This window comes from Notolabrus celidotus, chromosome 14, assembly GCF_009762535.1.
Source record: "Notolabrus celidotus isolate fNotCel1 chromosome 14, fNotCel1.pri, whole genome shotgun sequence".
Taxonomy (NCBI): Eukaryota; Metazoa; Chordata; class Actinopteri; order Labriformes; family Labridae; genus Notolabrus; species Notolabrus celidotus.
In genome coordinates, this window is record NC_048285.1 from 7,837,149 (window position 1) to 7,857,108 (window position 19,960).

Below are 19,960 nucleotides of genomic sequence, written 5' to 3' on the forward strand. Positions count from 1 at the left end.
TTTTTTTCATCAAGAATGAAGGCATACTATAGCATGTTGATTTTTTTCATCAAAAAAAGTTCTACAATGCCGAAAAAAGAGGCATAATATAGCATGTCCTTTCTTTAATCAAAATAAAGGCATACTATAGTATGTCAATTTTTTCATTCAAAATAAGGCATACTATAGCATGTCAAAAAGAGGCATACTATAGTATGTCTTTTTCTTTATAAAAATAAGTTGTATATAGTTTGTCATTTTTTCATAAAAATTAAGGCATACTTTAGCATGTCGAAGAAGAAGCATACTTTTGTAATTTGTTTTTTTCATAAAAAAAAAATGCATACTAGAGTATGTCGAAATTTATTTTTTTGGAATGCTGAGCTCAATTTCACTAGCCACACCCAGACCTGATTACTGCCAGACCTGTTGAATCAAGAAATCACTTAAAGAGAACCTGTCTGACAAGGTGAAGTAGGTTTAAAGATCTTAAAAAGCAACACATCATGCCATGATCCAAAGATATTCCAGAACAGACGAGAAACAAAGTCATTATCCACAAATGGAGAAGGCTTAGAACAGTGGTGAACCTTCTCAGGAATGATCGGCCTACCAACATTACTCCAAGAGCACAGCGACTACTCATCCAGGTCACAAAAAAACCCAGAACCACTTCTGAAGATCTTCAGGCCTCACTTGCCTCAGTTAAGGTCAGTGTCCATGATTCAACAATAAGACAGAGATCGGGCAAAAACAGCATCCATTGGAGAGTTCCAAGGCAAAAACCACTGCTGACATAAAAGAACACAAAGGCTTGTCTCACATTCACCAAAAAACATCTTTATGATCCCCGAGACTTCTGGGAAAATATTCTGTGGACTGACGTGACAAAAGTTGAACTTTTCAGAAGGTATGCGTCTCGTTACATCTGGCGTAAAACCAACACAGCGTTTGATAAAAAGAACATCATACCAACAGTCAAACATGGTGGTGGAGGAGTGATGCTCTGGGGCTGCTGTGCTTTGTCTGGACCTGGACGTCATGCTGGGATTGATGGAATCATGAATTCTGCTCTCTACCAGAAAATCCTGAAGGAGAATGTCCGGCCATCAGTTCGAGACCTCAAGCTTAAACACACTTAGGTTATGCAGCAGGACAATGATACAAAACACACCACCAAGTCCACCTCTGAATGGCCTAAAAAAAACCAACATGAAGGTTTTGGAGTGGCCTCATCAAAGTCCGGACTTGAATCTGATTGAGATGCTGTGGAATGACCTTAAACAAGCCGTTCATGCTCGAAAATCCTCCAGTGTGGCTGAATTAAAACAATTCTGTAAAGAAGAGTGGGCCAAAACTCATCCAGAGCGATGTAAAACTCATCGCCAGTTATCACAGACGCTTGATTGCAGTTATTGCCTCAGAGGGTGGCACAACCAGTTATTAGGTTTAGGGGGCAATTACTTTTTCACACAGGGTCATGTGGTTTGGATAACTTTTTTCCCTTAAAAAATAAAATAATGTTTTAAAAACTGCATTTAGTGTTTACTCTGGTTATCTTTGTCTAATATTATTATTTTGATGATGATCTGAAACATTTAAGTGTGAAAAATGTGCAAAAATATAAGAAATAAGGAAGGAGGCAAATACTTTTTCACAGCACTGTACACACATACACATACACACACACACACACACACACACACACACACACACACACACACACACACACACACACACACACACACACACACACATACATACATACATACACTACCGTTCAAAAGTTTGGGGTCACTTAGAAATTTCCTTATTTTTGAAAGAAAAGCACAGTTTTTTTCAATGAAGATAACATTAAATTAATCAGAAATACACTCTATACATTGTTAATGTGGTAAATGACTATTCTAGCTGCAAACGTCTGGTTTTTAATGGAATATCTACATAGGTGTATAGAGGCCCATTTCCAGCAACCATCACTCCAGTGTTCTAATGGTACATTGTGTTTGCTAATCGCGCTAGAAAGCTAATGGATGATTAGAAACATCTTAAAAACCCTTGTGCAGTTACGTTAGCACAGCTGAAAAGGGTTTTGCTGGTTAAAGAAGCTATAAAACTGGCCTTTCTTTGAGCTAGTTGAGTATCTGGAGCATCACATTTGTGGGTTCGATTATGCTCTCAAAATGGCCAGAAAAAGAGAACTTTCATATGAAACTCGACAGTCTATTCTTGTTCTTATAAATGAAGGATATTCCATGCGATAAATTTCCAAGAAACTGAACATTTCGTACAACGATGTGTACTACTCCCTTCAGAGAACAGCAGAAACAGGCTCTAACCAGAGTAGAAAGAGAAGTGGGAGGCCCCGTAGCACAACTGAGCAAGAAGACACGTACAGTAGAGTCTCTAGTTTGACAAATAGACACCTCACAGGTCCTGAACTGGCAGCCTCATTAAATGGTACCCGCAAAACGCCAGTGTCAACATCTACAGTGAAGAGGCGACTCTGGGATGCTGGCCTTCTAGGCAGAGTGGCAAAGAAAAAGCCATATCTGTGACTGGCCAATAAAAGGAAAAGATTAAAATGGGTAAAAGAACACAGACATTGGACAGAGGAAGATTGGAAAAAAGTGTTATGGACAGACAAATCAAAGTTTCAGGTGTTTGGATCACACAGAAGAAGATTAGTGAGACGCAGAACAAGTGAAAAGATGCTGGAAGAGTGCCTGACGCAATCTGTTAAGCATGGTGGAGGTAATGTGATGGGCTGGGGCTGCTTTGGTGCAGGTAAAGTGGGAGATTTGTAAAAGATAAAAGGGATTTTGAATAATGAAGGCTATCACTCAATTTTGCAACGCCATGCCATACCCTGTGGACAGCGCTTGATTGGAGACACTTTCCTCCTACAACAGGACAATGATCCAAAGCACACTTCCAGATTATGCAAGAACTATTTAGGGAAGAAGCAGGCAGCTGGTATTCTGTCTGTAATGGAGTGGACAGCGCAGTCACCAGATCTCAACCCCATTGAGCTGTTGTGGGAGCAGCTTGACCGTATGGTATGCAAGAAGTGTCCATCAAGCCAATCCAACTTGTGGGAGGTGCTTCAGGAAGCGTGGGGTGAAATTTCTTCAGATTCCCTCAACAAATTAACAGCTAGAATGCCAAAGGTCTGCAATGCTGTAGTTGCTGCAAAGGGAGCATTCTTTGATGAAAGAAAAGTTAGAAGGACAAAATTATTATTTCAACTAAAAATCATTATTTCTAACATTCTCAATGTCTTGACTATATTTTCTATTCATTTTGTAACTCCTTTAATAAATAAAGTGTGAGTTTTCATGAAAAACACAAAATTGTCTCGGTGACCCCAAACTTTTGAACGGTAGTGTACATACATACATGTAACTACTTACTCCTCTGATGGTGAAGTAAAACACGTTGAATAGGACAGCATGAATCAATGTCAGAGTCTGTGATATGTCCATGTCAACTCATCGGCCTTTAAACACCACCATACCCTATACCGTGTTCCTCTAAGTGTTTACTTCATGTGGAATCTACAATTTTGAAGAGCTCTCTGTCATAGCCTCCAGTATTTGTGTCTTAAATTACTCCTGCTGTTTCTCTGCTATTTCTGTTTTTCTCTTTTTCACACTTTAAAAAAACCCAACAACAATATAACAGGACCTCTTTCAGCAGATAGATATGATTACAGTTAGTCTGCTGGAGTCTGTGAGTGAAGCTATATCCACAGTAATGGTGTGCTGTCGAGAAATAACAGAACAGTGCTATGATGTACTGACCAATCAAAATCAAGTATGTAACGCAGCCATGTGAAAAGTCTGTAGTATATGCAGTTTTGTTTTTCGTCTGCTTGTTTGTCTCTATCCACATCCAAGGCCCCTCTGCTCCTGGCAGATGGCTGTGCACCAATGAGTCTGCTGATTAAATAGACATTTTTTTCTTAATCTTAATTTTCTTAATTAATGTTGAGTCACATTAAATATATAATATATATAATATAATAACGAAAACTTCTATTCTTGGAAAGTGTCCAGAGATAACTTTGTTATGATTTGTTGCTATATTAATAAGGGTGTGACAGCTTGATTGAGACTCCAGCTCCCCCTCCAACCCCAAATGGGAGAAGTGTTATGCATGTATTTAAAGATTGATTGACTGATTATGTTTCTCCATTCATTTGTCTTGGCTTTGACTTTATTTCATTCCCAGTTGGTACAGTTAAAGCTTTCTCATGAGGCATGTTTGAAATGTGGAATCAATGACAACTTTATAAATCCAAAGAAAAATAGCCATCGAATTCCCTTAAGTGAAGCATTCATCTGCTAGTTATTCTGGCAATGTGACCCACTAGGGGACTGATAGCTGGCAGCTGTATGAATGTGCATAGGTGTGTAAAAGTAAAGCAGGCCAGTGCTGAGAAGGAGGATGCACACTCAGCAGAACCCTGCTTTATTCCTGCATCTGTGTCATATGCTGTGCTATAGAAGCTGATGACACATAGTGATGATGTAGTACAGCTTGGTAATGGTGCTACATGTGCCTGTGTGGTGGCAGAAAGACCACCGAGAAGGGCTGTGGCTCAGGGGTGCAGGTTAATGATTTCCCCTCAGTGAAGGATGTGGAATAATCCTGTAAGAGGGAAGAATAGCAGAGCACAACCCCTTAGGACTCTTCCTACTTCTCTCTACCCCATCCATCCCTCTTTCTCTCTGTCTATCTTTCAATTCTCCATCCCTCCCTTCATCCTCATTGTGTCTGTAGCATCTGCTGGTGCGCACCGGTGTCAGAGCGGGGGCGGGGACTTTTCTGACACCACAGTGTGTATACGTGTGTGTGTGTGTGTTTGTTTATGAGTGTGTGTTATAAAAGACAAACAGAGTGTGGGTGTTTGCATGAGCATGCGCCTGCGAGCCTCACTGTACTGTAATGGTTATAAATGTAGTTGAGGGGATAATGCATGCGCTGTGCCCGCTCATTAAACCAGACTGTGTGCAAATGTGGGCACAGAGGGAGAAAAAAAGGGGGAGGGAGTGAGGGAACCAGAGGCAGTTTGCTTCGCCTGCCTGTCTGCCACACCCGGCCCTCTTGCTTCCTCCTCCTACCTCCATCGCTTTCTCTCTCTCTCTCTCTCTCTCTGTTCTCTCTCTCTCTCTCTCTCTCTCTCTCTCTCTCCCTCACACACACACTCCTCCTCTGCTCTTCTAGTCTATCTGCTGGTGTTTCCATGAGAACAGAGAGCGCTGGGTATGGGGGGGTGGGGGGGTTTTGTGGTGGTGTGGGTGACGTGTCCTAAGAGCAAACTGTGTGTGTGTGTGTGTGTGTGTGTGTGTGTGTGTGTGTGTGTGTGTGTGTGTGTGCATGCACAAATGCATGGATGCGGATCATCACTGCTCTCTTTCACACGTCTCTTCTGGCAGGAGCTGCTCCCGGCTGTGCCAGAAAACATGCTTTTGGCATCGCAGTGGCAATTTGGACACACAGCTCACAGGCTCACAGCACTAATCAGAGATCCGGAGAGTGTAGAACACACATTCTGAGAGGGAGACTGAGCATTTAGAGAAGGCAACTTCAATATGAGTGCTTCTTTTCTTTAAGTGGAAAGACACCTCCTTTTGTGTGAAGGGGGAGGAGATTGAACTAAATGGGTTGTGTTGAGAGAAACAAAAATAAAGCACCAAAAAATGAATTATCAGTGAAAAAATGGGAGGTATCCAGTCAGTCATTAAGCGAGAGCCTTTTCAGGGTGGGGCCGCTTCTTTTGCTAGAGCCAGCCTGAAAGAGGAGAGGAGAAGGAGGGGGAGGGGGACGGGGTGGGGGGTGAGAAGATGTAGAAGAGAGGAGTGCTGATCTAAAAGAGGTGGGGGGGTTCATCACTATGAACAAGAAGAAGAAGAGGAGGAGAGGAGGAGGAGGAGAAGGAGGAGGAGGAAGGAGATAGTGTGAAGGGAAGAGGGGAGGAGAGAAGGATGGAGGGAGCAAGGGGAAGGGAGGGGTTTAAAGGGTGGGCTTGTAGTCATTGTCAGGCTGCGAGTAAGAGAGAGAGAGAGAGTGGAAGAGAAAGAGAGAGAGAGAAGGTGTGCCCAGGCAGACCGACTGAAGAGCGAGTGTGTGCAAACTGGGATGAGTAAATGCACCCGGCGACTTAGCTGTTGATACAGCCAGTGAGAAAGAGAGAGAGAGAGAGAGAGAGAGAGAGAGAGTGTGTGTGCAAGAAAGCGAGAGAGAGAGAGAGTGCGCGAGAGGGTGAGAGAGAAGAGAAGAAGTGAAAGGGAGAAAAAAGGGAAGAAAGAAGCAGAGAAGAGAAAGGGAGGATACAACAACTACAACTATGCTGTGCTGCATAAGAAGAACCAAACCGGTAAACTGCTCTCATTGCTTCATCCTTTTTCTTTTTTATGTAACTAAATGATGCTTCTCAACTCTGAACTTTGTTCCTCTTGGTTTGTGGTCAGATTCATCTGTTTGAGGAGGGATTAGAGAAGATGTTGCTGTAATTTCCTTTGACTCTTGGCCTGGCTTTTCTTTCTACAAGTCTATCCACAGAGCCCAGACACGCCTAGTTAATGTGATTATTCCGCATGAATGGATGTTGCCACAATGCCTCCCAGACCTCACACTGTACTCGTAGAGGAACAAGACTGTAACTCGATCTTGGGGAGCGGGGCATGCCCTCCTATTGATCATGCACTTGAAATAAGTGACAGATTATTGAAAGGCACGAGGTAGACTCTGTATTTTCCCGGGTTTTTTAAAGCTAAAATGCCCTCTCATTCATTCTGCAGCTCTTCTTAACCCACTCAGAATAATCAAGTGGTAATTCATATTAATAAAACTAACCAGGTGTCCTTTTTTAAAGTGGTCTCTGTCTCTAACATTTCTTGCTTTCTTGTGTGGAATTGGGTGACACAGGAAAGTAAATTTCCAGAGAGAGGAGGAAAAAAAGGGCGGGGTACAGATTGAGTGAGCAGCACCATCATGTCAGTGGCCTCTGGGGAGTACAATAGGAATAAATGAGTCTAAATGGATTATCATAGCCCTCCAGCTTTATAAGTGGATGCTGTCAATGGAGGGTACTATGAAGTGTGCACTTGTTTAAAGGGTGTGAAAGGGTGGTGTCGGCAGAGAATCACAAAAAAAAGAAAGGTGTTGCATGGAAGCGGGTGGGTCTGGACAGTGGAGACGGAGGGGTGGCACACTCCCTGTACCCCACTCTGTTAGATTTTGGATGCTATCATGGAGGGTTTGTGCATGATCAGGGCCAGGTTTCTGCTTTTATCTCAAGCTGAGTGTGATTTTATCTGATTTCTATCACCCTGGATTCTGACGGCATTAGGTTGCTGTAAAAATGTTAGCTTGCATGAGTCATATTAGCTCTGGCAGGCAGGGGAGAGAAAAAGGAAGCAAAGCATGCCAGTTTGAGGACATGCAGGAGGAGAGGGATGCAGAATGGGTAGAAGAGCAAGCAGCAGGGTGGAGTGAAGCTGGTGCACATGGAGGTAGATGGGGAAGATGCAATAGGAGGTAGGAAGGAAAGGAAAGCTGGTGAGCAGAGAAAAAAAATGAGACAGGGAGAGAGACTGCAAGGTATGGGGGAAGGTAGGGAGAGGCAGGCGAGTAGCAAAGCAGAAAGAGAAGGGGGGAACAAAACTGGATGGTTGCTACAACCGGCAGGATTTGTGGTTGTGAAAAAGCAAGGGATGGAGGTAGGAGAGGCTGAGCAAGCAGAAGGTGAGAAATCAAAGGGAAGGAAGACGGCGTGCTTCACACTGCAGCCATGTGGGTGAGGCACCGGCTTTTTCCCACAGATCGTGTCGCTGCCTCGAGCGTGTTCACCTTCCACCTCGAGGAAGATCTTCCCAAGCCTCAGCACTTTTCCTCCTGAACAGAGGCATAAATTAATCCAGACACACTCTGTGATCTTCACAGATGGATGAGCAAGGGGGAAGCTTTTTTTTCCTGCTTATAACAAGTCAATATTGCTGTAGGTGTACCTGCCATTGTGGAGTGTTAAGTGCAGTTGCAACATCTTCGCTTTGGGAGTGGCTACAAGCACTTTATTAAAAGCTCTTCATGTAGCCCCTGACTGTAGCTTTACTTTTAGTTGTATACAGCTTTAGGACAAATAGATGATGCCTCCTCTTCTTGTCAGGGTTTGATATGAAGGGTTTTAGTGTCTACACTCAAGTTAAGGTCCCTAACTGAGCTCTTCCTCCAAACCATGGCTACCCAAAGATGCTATGTCTCTCTTAAACCAGGACTTTGAATCCTATTCCTCAACTCCGCCCAGACTCCCTCACGAGTTCTCCTGCTGACATTAAGACCATCCCCACCTGACCCGCCTCAACACCCCACCTTGACCATTCTGGACCAAACTCCAAAATCAAGACCAAGTTAGATTCCTAAAAAGAAATACACCCTCTAAAACTGTGGCTCCTGTTGCACTCCAAGCCCCATATCCAAGATCCCAGCTTCAGCCAAAGCACCCACCAAAGCCAATACTTCTAGTTTACCAAACCACCCAAGAACTATCCATCATCCCTGTGGCTACTCTCCTCCAACTCCTTTACACTTCAATATGCCCCCGTCTCAACTCGGCCCGGCCCCTTTATGAGATCAGTGGCGATAGCAGAGCCTTTGTTCAGGCAGAGAGTCGGTGTAATTGAATTAAAGGCAGCTCCAAAGGATGTAATGACGCCGGCATATGGCCGCTTATTACTTGCTGTGGAGCATCTCTTTTTCCCGGGCCATCGTAAAAGAGACAGTTCATCCTTTAGCATCGCTCATCAATTCACCGTCAATGAAGAGAGAGACAGAGGGAGGAAGAGAGAGAGGGGGAAAGGGAGGGATGGTGAAGCAGGGGCTGTGGCAGTCACCACCTGAGCCCCCCTCTCCTCTTCTGCGGGAGATAGCCGGCTAAAAGGGTGTGGTGCTCCGCTATATCTGTACGTGTATGTGTGTGTGTATGAGAGAATGAGTGGGTAGCAGTTTGCTCAGCGAGGGAGAGAGTGAAAGATGACAGAGGGAAAGAAAGAAAGAAAGAAAGAGAGAGAGAGGGAGGGAAATAATCAGAAGAAGCAGACAGCAGCCAGTCTTTGGTGTCTGGATGATTTCTGCAGAAAAGCAGACAGACGTTGGAATAAAGCCGGGATTTTCAGGAGGGCGGAAGTATGTGTGTCACCAGCAGGGTGGCTGATAGCATCTCCATGAATGCCTGGGAACTGTGCTAATATGACAAATATTTGAGGAGTATTACTTTTAGTACAATTAGAAAAAGCCTTCATGATCAAGGTGAGATCTCCAAGATTGAGTAATTGTGGGTGAAATTTTTGGGTTGACGCTTCTTTAAGGTGCAACTCCATCATTGAGAGTGCAAATGTTACCTTTAATAGTCCTCTCCCTTCTTGCTAGTGGTGTTCAATTCTGAGGAGCGTCTCTCCTTCTTGAATGAACCAGAATACAAAAGAAGAAACATAAGAAATTGCATGTTTGTATGCACGCCTAGTGAGTGCATTAGCGTTAACTGTAGTTCTGTGGTATTTCAACCACTACAAACCCCAGCGCTCTGCTGTGTCCTCCCTCACCCCACCCCTCCCTCCTCCTCCTGAAACAAGTCCCTAATGGCCCTGGCAATGAGGCAGTGGGAAGGTGGTAGATTGTAAGTGTGTGTGTCACCATTGGGGGGATGGTATGTGTGTGTGTGTGCGTATGTGTGGATATGTGTGTGGTTATAGATCGGTCGGTGAAGCCATTGACTGTCGGGTGTGGTTCTCACGACGGCCAGTTGCCCACCCAAGGACAGAGTGAGACTGAGAGAGAGAGAGAGAGAGCACAGAGCTGCAGCTGATAGACAAAGCTGTAATAGACACGTCAAGCAGTCAGACGTTCTGAGCAGATTTAAGCACGATCGTTTATTACCTCTCACTACAGTCGAGGCAGTCTTTTGGCTTTTACTGAATGGCAATCATGTACTCAGATAAATCAACATGTAAGCTGTTGCACATATAGATTTAGAGCATAAAGATGACAGACTATATGTCACCTTTGTACGGCAAGTGTTCTATAATAGGCTTTTAATGTTCTCTACTTTGGTTTTGCAATTGCAGTACGATTGCATAATCTGTTTTAAAATCATGCCTGAAAAGCACTTTTCTCTTGCAAACATCCCACTTTTTTTTTTGCTGGATAACAAACAATTTTCAGTGAAGTAGTGCATCCATGGCAACCATGAGGCTCCAAGAGGAAACACTGCAGGCTTATTGTAATAAGTAATTTGATTAACCTGATAGTGCAAACATGTTGTCTCACTGCAAGTTAATTAAGCAAGAGTTGAAACAGTAGCGGATTCTTGGTGTAGATTTAAAGTGGGTGTACCTTTTACCGTGGGGAGGTGCTGCTGTATTTATGAATGAAAATGTGTGCCGCACAGCCACAGAGTGGCAAAGCGCCTGCAGGGGGGTACGTGACCAGGGTTCATTGAACATTCAGAGCCTTCAAGAGGCAATTCTTACAGGATTTGGAGCAATGGTTCTGCTTAAATAATAATACATTTGAACTGAGCTAATATCCCAGTCTTTAACAATCCCCACACTGTGTTTTTGTGGCTGAATAAGTTTGATGTGACAGTTCAAAAGGAGCTCTGCGTGATCATTTCCCTCCATTGAAAGAGACCACAGCAGTCAGGAAATCACAGCCCAGCACTTTTGAGGGTGATGCACAGACAAATATCAATAATTCCAATCATGATGCTTCAACTGTGGTCAAACCAAACATGATGGTGATCTGTCTTCCCCCTCGTCTTACTCTGATATGAGATCACTTGGCGCTCTGCTGGTATTTTATTACATTTGGGCACACACACACCCAAATCTCTAAAGTAAATGACATCCCCTCTGTTCCAATAATGATGTCATACCCTCATATTCCCAAACACCCTCATCCATCTCTTTCTTCTTCCCTCTCTCTGTCTGACTCATTGTGTGCAGCCAGTAAGTAATTCTATTAAGAGTTAAGTGCTTGGGTCAAATTTTGGCAATTGTAAGCACCCATGAGATCAGACACAATAAAAGCCTTATAAGTCACCCTGGACATGCATATTATTAAGAGCAGAGGGTGTGGCAGCGTGCTTTGTCTGTCTCCTTGCTGGCTGTTTGTCCTAATATCAGAACACTTGCTAAAGCTTATTTCTTCACTTACTTGCTTGCTTGTTGTTAATGGCTTTAGTTCACATTTTAAACTTTTCTTTAAGAGGCACAGTAGAGCTGAAGCTGAAGCTTGTCTCTTCTTATAAAAGCCACTAGTATCATATGTCTTCTTTGATACCACGTTGCACAAAATTGCCTCAGAAAGATGGTGTATAGTAAAAATTGCAGAAAGCCATAGGCAGGATTTATACCCTGAACCCTGGGGATGGCATGTGAATGAAGGTGGAGGAGGTGAATATACCAACACAGCTGCGCCTTGGCCTCTCTGCTCCAATATTGGACTGACACACTGACCCTGAAGAAGATGTGTTGGTTCTAGGGCCTCTGGCTCTTCAATCATGTCACACAGATGTGATTTCTCTCGCAGGCGGGCATCCAAGTCAACCTTATATCCAATATAACGACACTATTAGAGACAGCAGGTATCAGGAAATAGACTGATGGATGTAGCCTCACAGAAGCATCTATGAAAATCATTTTTGCTGAGATTCACTGACCTTAAACAAGATGCCACTGCTCAGTGACACAAGCATTGACATATACACGCATGTATAACCTCCACCAGCCCTGCGCCGCACCCAGCCGCTGCATCACACACAACCCCTCCTTAACCACGCTGATTGCTCCGCCTGATTTACGATTTCCCATTGGCCTGGTCCCCTGAGGGGTCAGGTGTGCTGCCAATCAGGGTGACATATAGTCTTTCATAGCACCAACCGGCAGACAGCGCCGTGATGAGTTAGCACTCTGGTTGTCAAGGTAACCTTTGATGGTTGGGAGGGGTATGGCAGTGAATGCTGAGGAGATTCTAGCAGGCAGCTCGTTCCCTAGCAGCCAGAGATGGAGCCGTAGAAAGCTACTGTACCTAGAGAATAGAGAGTGGCTCATTATTTTGGAAAGAGAGAGACAGACACAATTTTGAATGCTTGCATTTCTCTAGTTGCTGTTTTGAATATGTTAACACTGGATGCCATTGAGAGGTTCTAAATTTCAGTAATTACTCAATCAATGTATTCTGGCACCATTATCAGGAGGACAATATCAACCTCATGCCTGTGTAACTGCATAAATGCCTGGAGCCATTTGTCATTTCCAAAAGTGCCTGTAAATCTAATCCATTAAGTGGAGACAATCAACCCCCTCACATATCTGTTTGTCTCATGGCAGAAAATAAAGAACTACAATGGTACAACATCCTCTCTTTCCAGCACATGAAATCATAATATGCTGTATATTATTCTGTTGTCAAACTGATCACATGGCTCCAGAAAAAGCCTTGAAACCTCCAAGGACAGAAACACTCAAACCCATTCAAATTCTGCAGTTCTCCACGTCTTTATCATTTTGCTAACTAATGCTGCACTGCATGCCTGCTCTTTGACAGTTTGTGTTTGCTTCATGTTGCTTAATCATGTTCATTTAAGGTGCACTTTTAAAGCTTTTGATTGGTTGAATCTTGGCAAGATAATGTTTTACCTTGATTTGTTTGCCTATTCATTTTGAATGTACTGATTCATTTTGTTTGCTCATCATTCATTCCTTTATTTGATTTGATTTCTTTTCATTAGATTTTTATGACTCATAGCACAAGCCACTATTTGATGGACAACCACTATATGGATCCAGGTACTGAAGGTAATACCATGGAGCCACTTTCAATACTATACTGTGTACTGTCCCATTCCTAACCCCGAACCTCATCCAGTCCTACACCCTCACATGTAGACCAGTCCTTAATCCCAACTAACCCAACCTTTCCAAGATGATAATTCTCCCCTCTTGGTTTTAAATGACTTCATGAGCAATAACCCTCTATCATAACATACTTTTTACATTTCCTGACCGTTCATCTCATGACATACTGTATCTATCTTTGGTAGGATTCAAGTTTGATTAAAAGAATGCAAAATTAGATGTTGGGAGGATCATCCTCAAACTTTATCAGAGATTCCTTCAACTTTTTAGTTTGTAGCCCTTGCTTGTTTGCAGTGGACCTGCTTAGTGACATACAGTAGATGCTAACTTAATGTTTATATTCTTGGATACCAGGTGGAGAAGAATGAGGATGCAGACCAGAAGATTGAACAGGATGGGACCACCAACAAACCCGAGGACAAGGCCCACAAGGCTGCCACCAAAATACAGGCCAGCTTCCGCGGACACATAACCCGGAAAAAGATGAAAGACGGAGAGGAAGAGAAGGAGGGCGACAGTCCTGCTGCTGCAGAGGAGGCGACGGAGGGAGGAGAGGAGGAAAAGAAAGCTGAGGGAGAGGAGGCACCTGCAAAGGAAGACGAGGCTGCAGGAGAGGAAGCCAAGAAGGAGGAGGAGACGAGCCAAGCCAAAAGCCCAGTGGCAGACAAGCCAGCTAACTCTCCGGCAGCTGCTGCTGCGACGTCTCCTGTAGCGGCGGCGCCTGCTGCAACCTCTCCCGCCACCACGGCACCCTCTGAGCCCCAGAAAGAGGAGCCAAAGGCGGAGGAGAAAGCTGAGGAGAAGCCCAAAGAGGTGGAGGCCCCAGTGGCGGCGGCCAAGAGTCCCACCACAGCCACAGCTGAGGAGAAGAAAGAGGAGGGGGAGAGTGAAGAGAAGAAGGAAGAGGCCAGACAAGCCGATGTGCCTGCTGCTGTCAGCCCGACAGCTGAGAAGGAGGAGCCTAACCAAACAAAAGATAAACAAGGTATGCAGATTACACCAAAGCTTTTAACATCCCTTCATTAAAGTAGGACTCATTAAGAATCGGTTACATGCACACAAGCTCATCCAAAATAAATTGAACCCACATAGGAGGTTCTCAAAATCACTGAATCAAACCACTAGCTTTGCACATGTTTGCGAGGGCACTGAGTTCAGGGACAAAATAAATTCCAAACACAATCACCAATCAAGAAGCAATTACTTACTGTAAAAAACAAAAGACAAAAGAAAAGGCAAGCTCTCCAGTCATCTGCTTGGCAAGCACCACAGGAAACAACTGCTTGTGGAGTCTTGGGGATTTAAGGATATTTGGCAGGGCTCCACCATTCACTGGTTAACACAGAGACATGGCTCAATATTAGATTAGACAGCCTTGTATCGCAGCCTCTGCAAGATGGAAACTCCATACTGATGAGGCAGGGAATGGGATAGAAATGCAGAGTTAGGAGTGATCAGCACTGGTCAAGAATAAACAAGACTGGAATACTAATGTTTGCTACAGATATTTATTCAAATCAAACACCTTCAGTGCTTTAAATGGTTGCACCTTTTTACTTTTAAACATAATAGGGAGTCAGAATATTGGTTATTGTGCTTTATAAGTCATAATACTTGATAATTGCTGTCTGGACCTCCAAGACCAGCCAATAGATTTTAAAGCAGACCTTTATTTTATGTCCAAATTATAGTGTTCAGGTGTATCTGAGAGGAAGCTGGAGGCCATTGAATTACATTACAACACTGATACAGAAAACCCACAACACAGTCTTGACATGAACTCATATTTCTGGTCCAAGGACTCTCAGACTGGGTCAGACAGGTAGTTAATGGAGCATGTTCAGTCTCCAGGAGGAGGGGGTGTGAGGTGGGAAACACACATACACCACACGCATTCAGAGAACTACACTGAAACTAGGTCACCTAGGCAGCACTGTCTCCCTGTTGTCATAGTTACCACCTCGATGGGATAGCTGGCCTGCACGGAGCAGAGCGGGGATAACAGGTGCTCTGATTTCAATGAATGATTAATGATCCTTACTGGTCACGATCTGCACCGGGGAAGTCTGTCACAAACAAACACTACCTGTGGAAGAACGGCTAATTAAGAATCTGTGGCCGGCCACAATCTGCTTTACCAAGCGAACTGAATCAGAGAGCAGATTAATATGTATTACAAAGTTACCTGTTTAATGGCTGTCAGCGCACAGACTGGAGTCACATGGACAAGGAAGCCAGGTACTCTGATCTGACTGAATAATATATGAGGCAGCCTGGGTATGATCCAGATTCTCCACCGAGCATAGTGAGTGTTACTGTGTTCCCTTACCTGACTGAGATGTTAAATGCCAGAGCATAATGATGTACAGTACTGCATAATCACACGTTAATTTCAAAATTAACATAACTGATATAGCTCCTTCCATTCATGAAATCAAGACTCAGATAATATGATATGTTACAATAAGTTCCAATCATCATTGACATACCCACTTTTATTTATTCCTTACAGTAGTTGCAAACTTATAATCTTGAGCAGTAGGAGGCATAACCATAATAGTTCCTCTAACAGTCAATTAGTGTGAGATAACAAAGCTTACTTCAGGTAATATCTTTTCTATCCTCTTTGAGACCACTAATGAGGACTTTCTTCTTGTGAATCACTTTTAGGAAAACTATTTTGGCCAAAGCAGAGTAATGTCGGCTCAGGTCATCATCGACCAACAGCTGCAAGATCTGGAAACAGCTTTTTTTTCTTTACATTTTCCAGAGCAAAACTTCTCAATAAGTAATTTTTTTTTTTAATGCTTAAAGAAGGCAGAATTAGTTATTTTGTTTAAACATACTAAAGACTTACTGGTGTACTGAACAAAATCAGCAAAGATAGAAATTATCTTAGAGATGTTGAAGTCCTGTGGGTACATTTCCAACTTTAAAAAGTAACAAAAAATTGCAACATAGAAATCTTCTTCAGAGCTTAATACTTTCAGGATTTGAAAAATGTCTGAAGTCACAGTTCAAAGAACACACGTGTGTCACATCAAAATGCTAAGTCTTAATCTATCTTTTGCACAAAAACACAAAAAAGTTCATCCAACCTCAGTTCAGCCTCTGACAAGACAAAAACCTGATTATAGTTTATAATTGGGATGTCCCGATAATGACCATGGATCCAAAAGCTCTAATAGATGGCAACAACCTGCCTCCTCTACCGTGGAGATGGGCTGGTTGTCCAAACAGATGAATTCAACCACCTTCTCTGTAATCTATTTGGCCTTCTTCGCTCTCTTGAGGATATTCGTCCTTCCTTTTAAAGTCCAGAGTTTGATGCTTTGACACAGCAGCCTATGCCTGTTGCATGAGTGAATGCGTCGTTTTCTGTTGCAAGTTTTTAGATGTCGAATCAAACTGGTACTGTAACAAAGCGTTCTGGGTTTTGCCTAACAGTTTAATAAGAAGATAATTAACGGGACATCGATGTGGAACTTCTGCCACTGCTTGAATCTTATTGCACGAACACATATGTGCAAAGCTAGCCATATTACAACAGCAACTGCTGCTTTACGGCAGCCTAGGATAACTCTCCAGGGATAAATGGTTCAAAGGGAGAAAACATGCCAAACACAGGAAAGCAGTATTTAGCGCACCTCTACTGCTTCCGGGCTCCGAAATGATCAGATTGCATAAATGGCAAGTGGCTGTTGGACTTTTGTCTCTTTCTCGTTTCAAATATTTCCACACTGCTGATATTTTAGCTGTGGGGTGACTAATGCTGAGTTACAAGTGCATTTATTCTACCGCAAACTGTGCTAAGTAAACAACAGTTGACATAAATAATGGCGTGAGATGATGAGTTCAAATGTCGATCCCCGATTGGTTAAAAAATGCCACCCCTGGCCAACCCACCTGACACACCCCAGCTTTCTGTAACTTCAGCTCTGCCTTAAAGAGTAACGAGTTCACAGTAAACTATGCTACATTCAGTGTTTACTACATTAAAAACTGCAGAGACATTTTTTGGCAGCCTTGGTAAACGATAACAAAGACCACCCAAGATTTGTGTTTTCTGTTCTTACACAAAAAGACAAGGGCAGATCTAAACCGGTACTTAAGCTGTTACAACATGTGTAAAGGTAATTGAGGTGATGTTAAAATTCCAGAAATGAAAAGTGTTGGCATTTGGAATCGAGTGAAATTGCATTTGCATCACACTGTTCAGTGACTTTAGTCAGACATTCTCAAGTTTGTCATACCAGCTAACAGGCTAATTACATCTTACCTGGATGATTCTGCTGTTTTGAGTCACACAAACTCACACATCAGTACAAGCACTTACACAACCCATCTATGTATGTGTGTGTGTGTGTGTGTTCCTCTCTCTCTCTCTGTGCCTTGCCCTGACAGACACTCACACATACTCTCACCCCCACACGCATGCACTCCTTCACCCCAATCTCCAATGCAATGATGTCATTCTTTGATGTCTCCTGTTTCTATTTAAAGAGTATGAGATCATTGTGGTATGACATCAGCGCTCTAAGGGCACATGAATAAAAGGTTTTGTCAGAAACAATCAAATTACATTTCTAGAACTATTGTAGCCCAGATGTATTTTTTTTTTTCATTTTTCTTTTTGGCTTATATCCAGATGCGATATTAATCGTTTCTGGGTGGCAAATACTTTACTCAACTTGATTCAATTAAAGCTATGTTAGCCAGCAAACTTGTGTAGTATTGGCTGGGTGTTGTATCATTGATTGTTATTCATCAGGATTCACCTCTAAGTAAGCCAACACTGGATGCTTTTACAGAGCAGCACACTGAAGGCATCACAGAGAATCAAATGTGACAAGCCGATATGGCGCTGTTAGCATTGTGATGTCAGTTCAAATGCTTCATGGGTCCATTAGGAGCACTCCCTTCTTTTATTATTCACACAGCCGATGCTGGATTTCAGGCATTAGATTGGACCTCCTGACTGACACGCGAGCAGAGCTGACACCTTGTGAACATCACGGAACTACATACCTCCTTCTGTGTATCTTTTTCCCAGTCTTACTCACATTTTCTCTATGTTACAGCATCCCCCTCTTTTGTTTTAAGAGAACCTTCTGAGGTGAAATATTTTAAACATCAAAATGCAGTAGCTGACGTGTCAAATCTTTGAAGCTCAGTATCTCAGAAGAACCGGTTAGGGCTTTATTACTCCAACCCCACATTGTGAAACCTCATCTCCATGGGCTAATTTTCTCCTTTCTTCTCTCCTCTCTCTCAAACCCATCTTTTATCTATCATACTCCTCTTCATACCACCCTCACATCTCATTTTTATCCTCTCGCTTTGCCTCCTTACCTTCCATCCTCCTCCCCCTCCCCCTCCACTTAGATGCTGTAGAAGAGTCTAAAGCAGAGGAGGCCACCCCTGAAGATGCAGCAGCAGAGGCCACTGAGTCCAAGGATGACTAAGGCAAAGTCTCATCTAAAGAAAGCAGAAATTAAGAGTATGAAGAATAACACAAAAACAAAAATCTAAAATGGTTGCTCTTTGCCTTCTCGATGTGAAGGCAGTCCGTTTCTATTTGTTTGTCATTTTTTGTGTGGCAATGATTTTCTCATGTTGGGGGAGTTTCCAGCGTGAAGTTTTTTGGCTCAAGCTAATATATGAGGAAGTGATGGTGATGATGATGATGATGATGATGATGATGATGATGATGATGATGATGATGATGATGTTGTTGTTGATTATGGAAAATGATTGTTATCTTGATAATGATGATGTGGAGGAGGAATTGATTTGTTACATCTTCACTATCTATTGTAAGTGGATCAGTGTTGGAGTGAACGCTACCAACTGGATTTTTACACATTTAAAATGCATTGTGAATGCACCCTCTTTTATTTGCATTGCAATGCAGCTTCTTTAAACCCATTTTGCAAATTAAATCTGTTATTCTGCAATTGCACGCACAAAAAACAAGCTGGTTTTTAAATGCAACCCTAGTTTTCAACACGTACAAGTGTATTGAAAACACAGCAAATAGTTAATGTACTGACACATTGTATGGAGAATAGAATGTATCGTTAGATGTGTTACATTTCCAGTTGGGCAGCTTTATCTTGAATTCAATTATCACATATAGGACAAGACTATTACTCTCTCTCTCTTCTGCTTGAGTCATTCAAGCTTGGTTTACACCCCTTTTACAAACTGTCTCTACTCACATATACAGTAATGGACCTGTTGACATTTAAATGATATGATCATATAATAAACTATAGAAATATTCTATAGTGGTGATATAACTGGCTCCTACATGACGCTCTGCCAGCCCAACGTGAGAACAGTAGCATGAACCATCGAACCAGATGCATGATGGGAACTCTCCCTCTGAGAGGAACTTTTTCGCAGTCACAAAAACGTAAGAGGTGTGGCGGCTTCTTTTTGATGTCTTTGGTGTTGTTATGACAGTTTATATGAATTGGAAAAAATACTCTTGCACTGATGTTACAAAAAATCGTAAAAAGGTAAAAACAAACAAATGAGCAAACAAAAAATACTTTTCCCATGTTCCAGTGAGTGCAATGTCCAGTTTCAACCTTATCAAGGAGTTCAAACTTGTGAGAAAAAATATGAAAAAATAAAAATGGTTTCAATGTCTGTTTTCAAAATAAAGCAAATGTGCCAATTACCATCATAAGCTGTGGAGTTTGTTCATGACTTTAATTTTTTAACCTTTTTTTGGGGTGGGGTGGGGGTAACCTGGACAGAACTGAGTGATAAATGAATGGTATTTACATTTTAAATACATTCTGCAACAGACAAAGAAGAAGATTGACACTACTTGTTTGATTGTCTGTTTAATAGCAAGCTGGAGCAAGCAACTTGTTAGCTTTGTTAGCATAATACTGGAAACAGCTAGCATAGTGTTGCACAAAGGAAAACGTAGACGGCTGGTCTCACGCTGGTTTCCTCGAATATTATTCATTTTTTATTCCACCCTTCAAAATCTTTGGTTTAAAGACAACATGGGCAGTTTTGCAAGGGCCTTATTAGGATGCTGA

At 42.6% G+C, this 19,960-nt stretch overlaps 1 protein-coding gene across 1 annotated transcript; it reads left to right on the forward strand.

The window, feature by feature from the left end:
• Positions 1–5,991: 5,991 nt before the first annotated feature.
• gap43 (growth associated protein 43) lies at positions 5,992–19,596 on the forward strand. The gene is made up of 3 exons (XM_034701438.1): positions 5,992–6,361; positions 13,254–13,884; positions 18,285–19,596. Exons 1-3 carry the CDS (start codon positions 6,332–6,334, stop codon positions 18,362–18,364), a joined length of 741 nt encoding a protein of 246 aa, XP_034557329.1. The 5' UTR covers positions 5,992–6,331; the 3' UTR covers positions 18,365–19,596.
• The last annotated feature ends 364 nt before the right edge of the window (positions 19,597–19,960 follow it).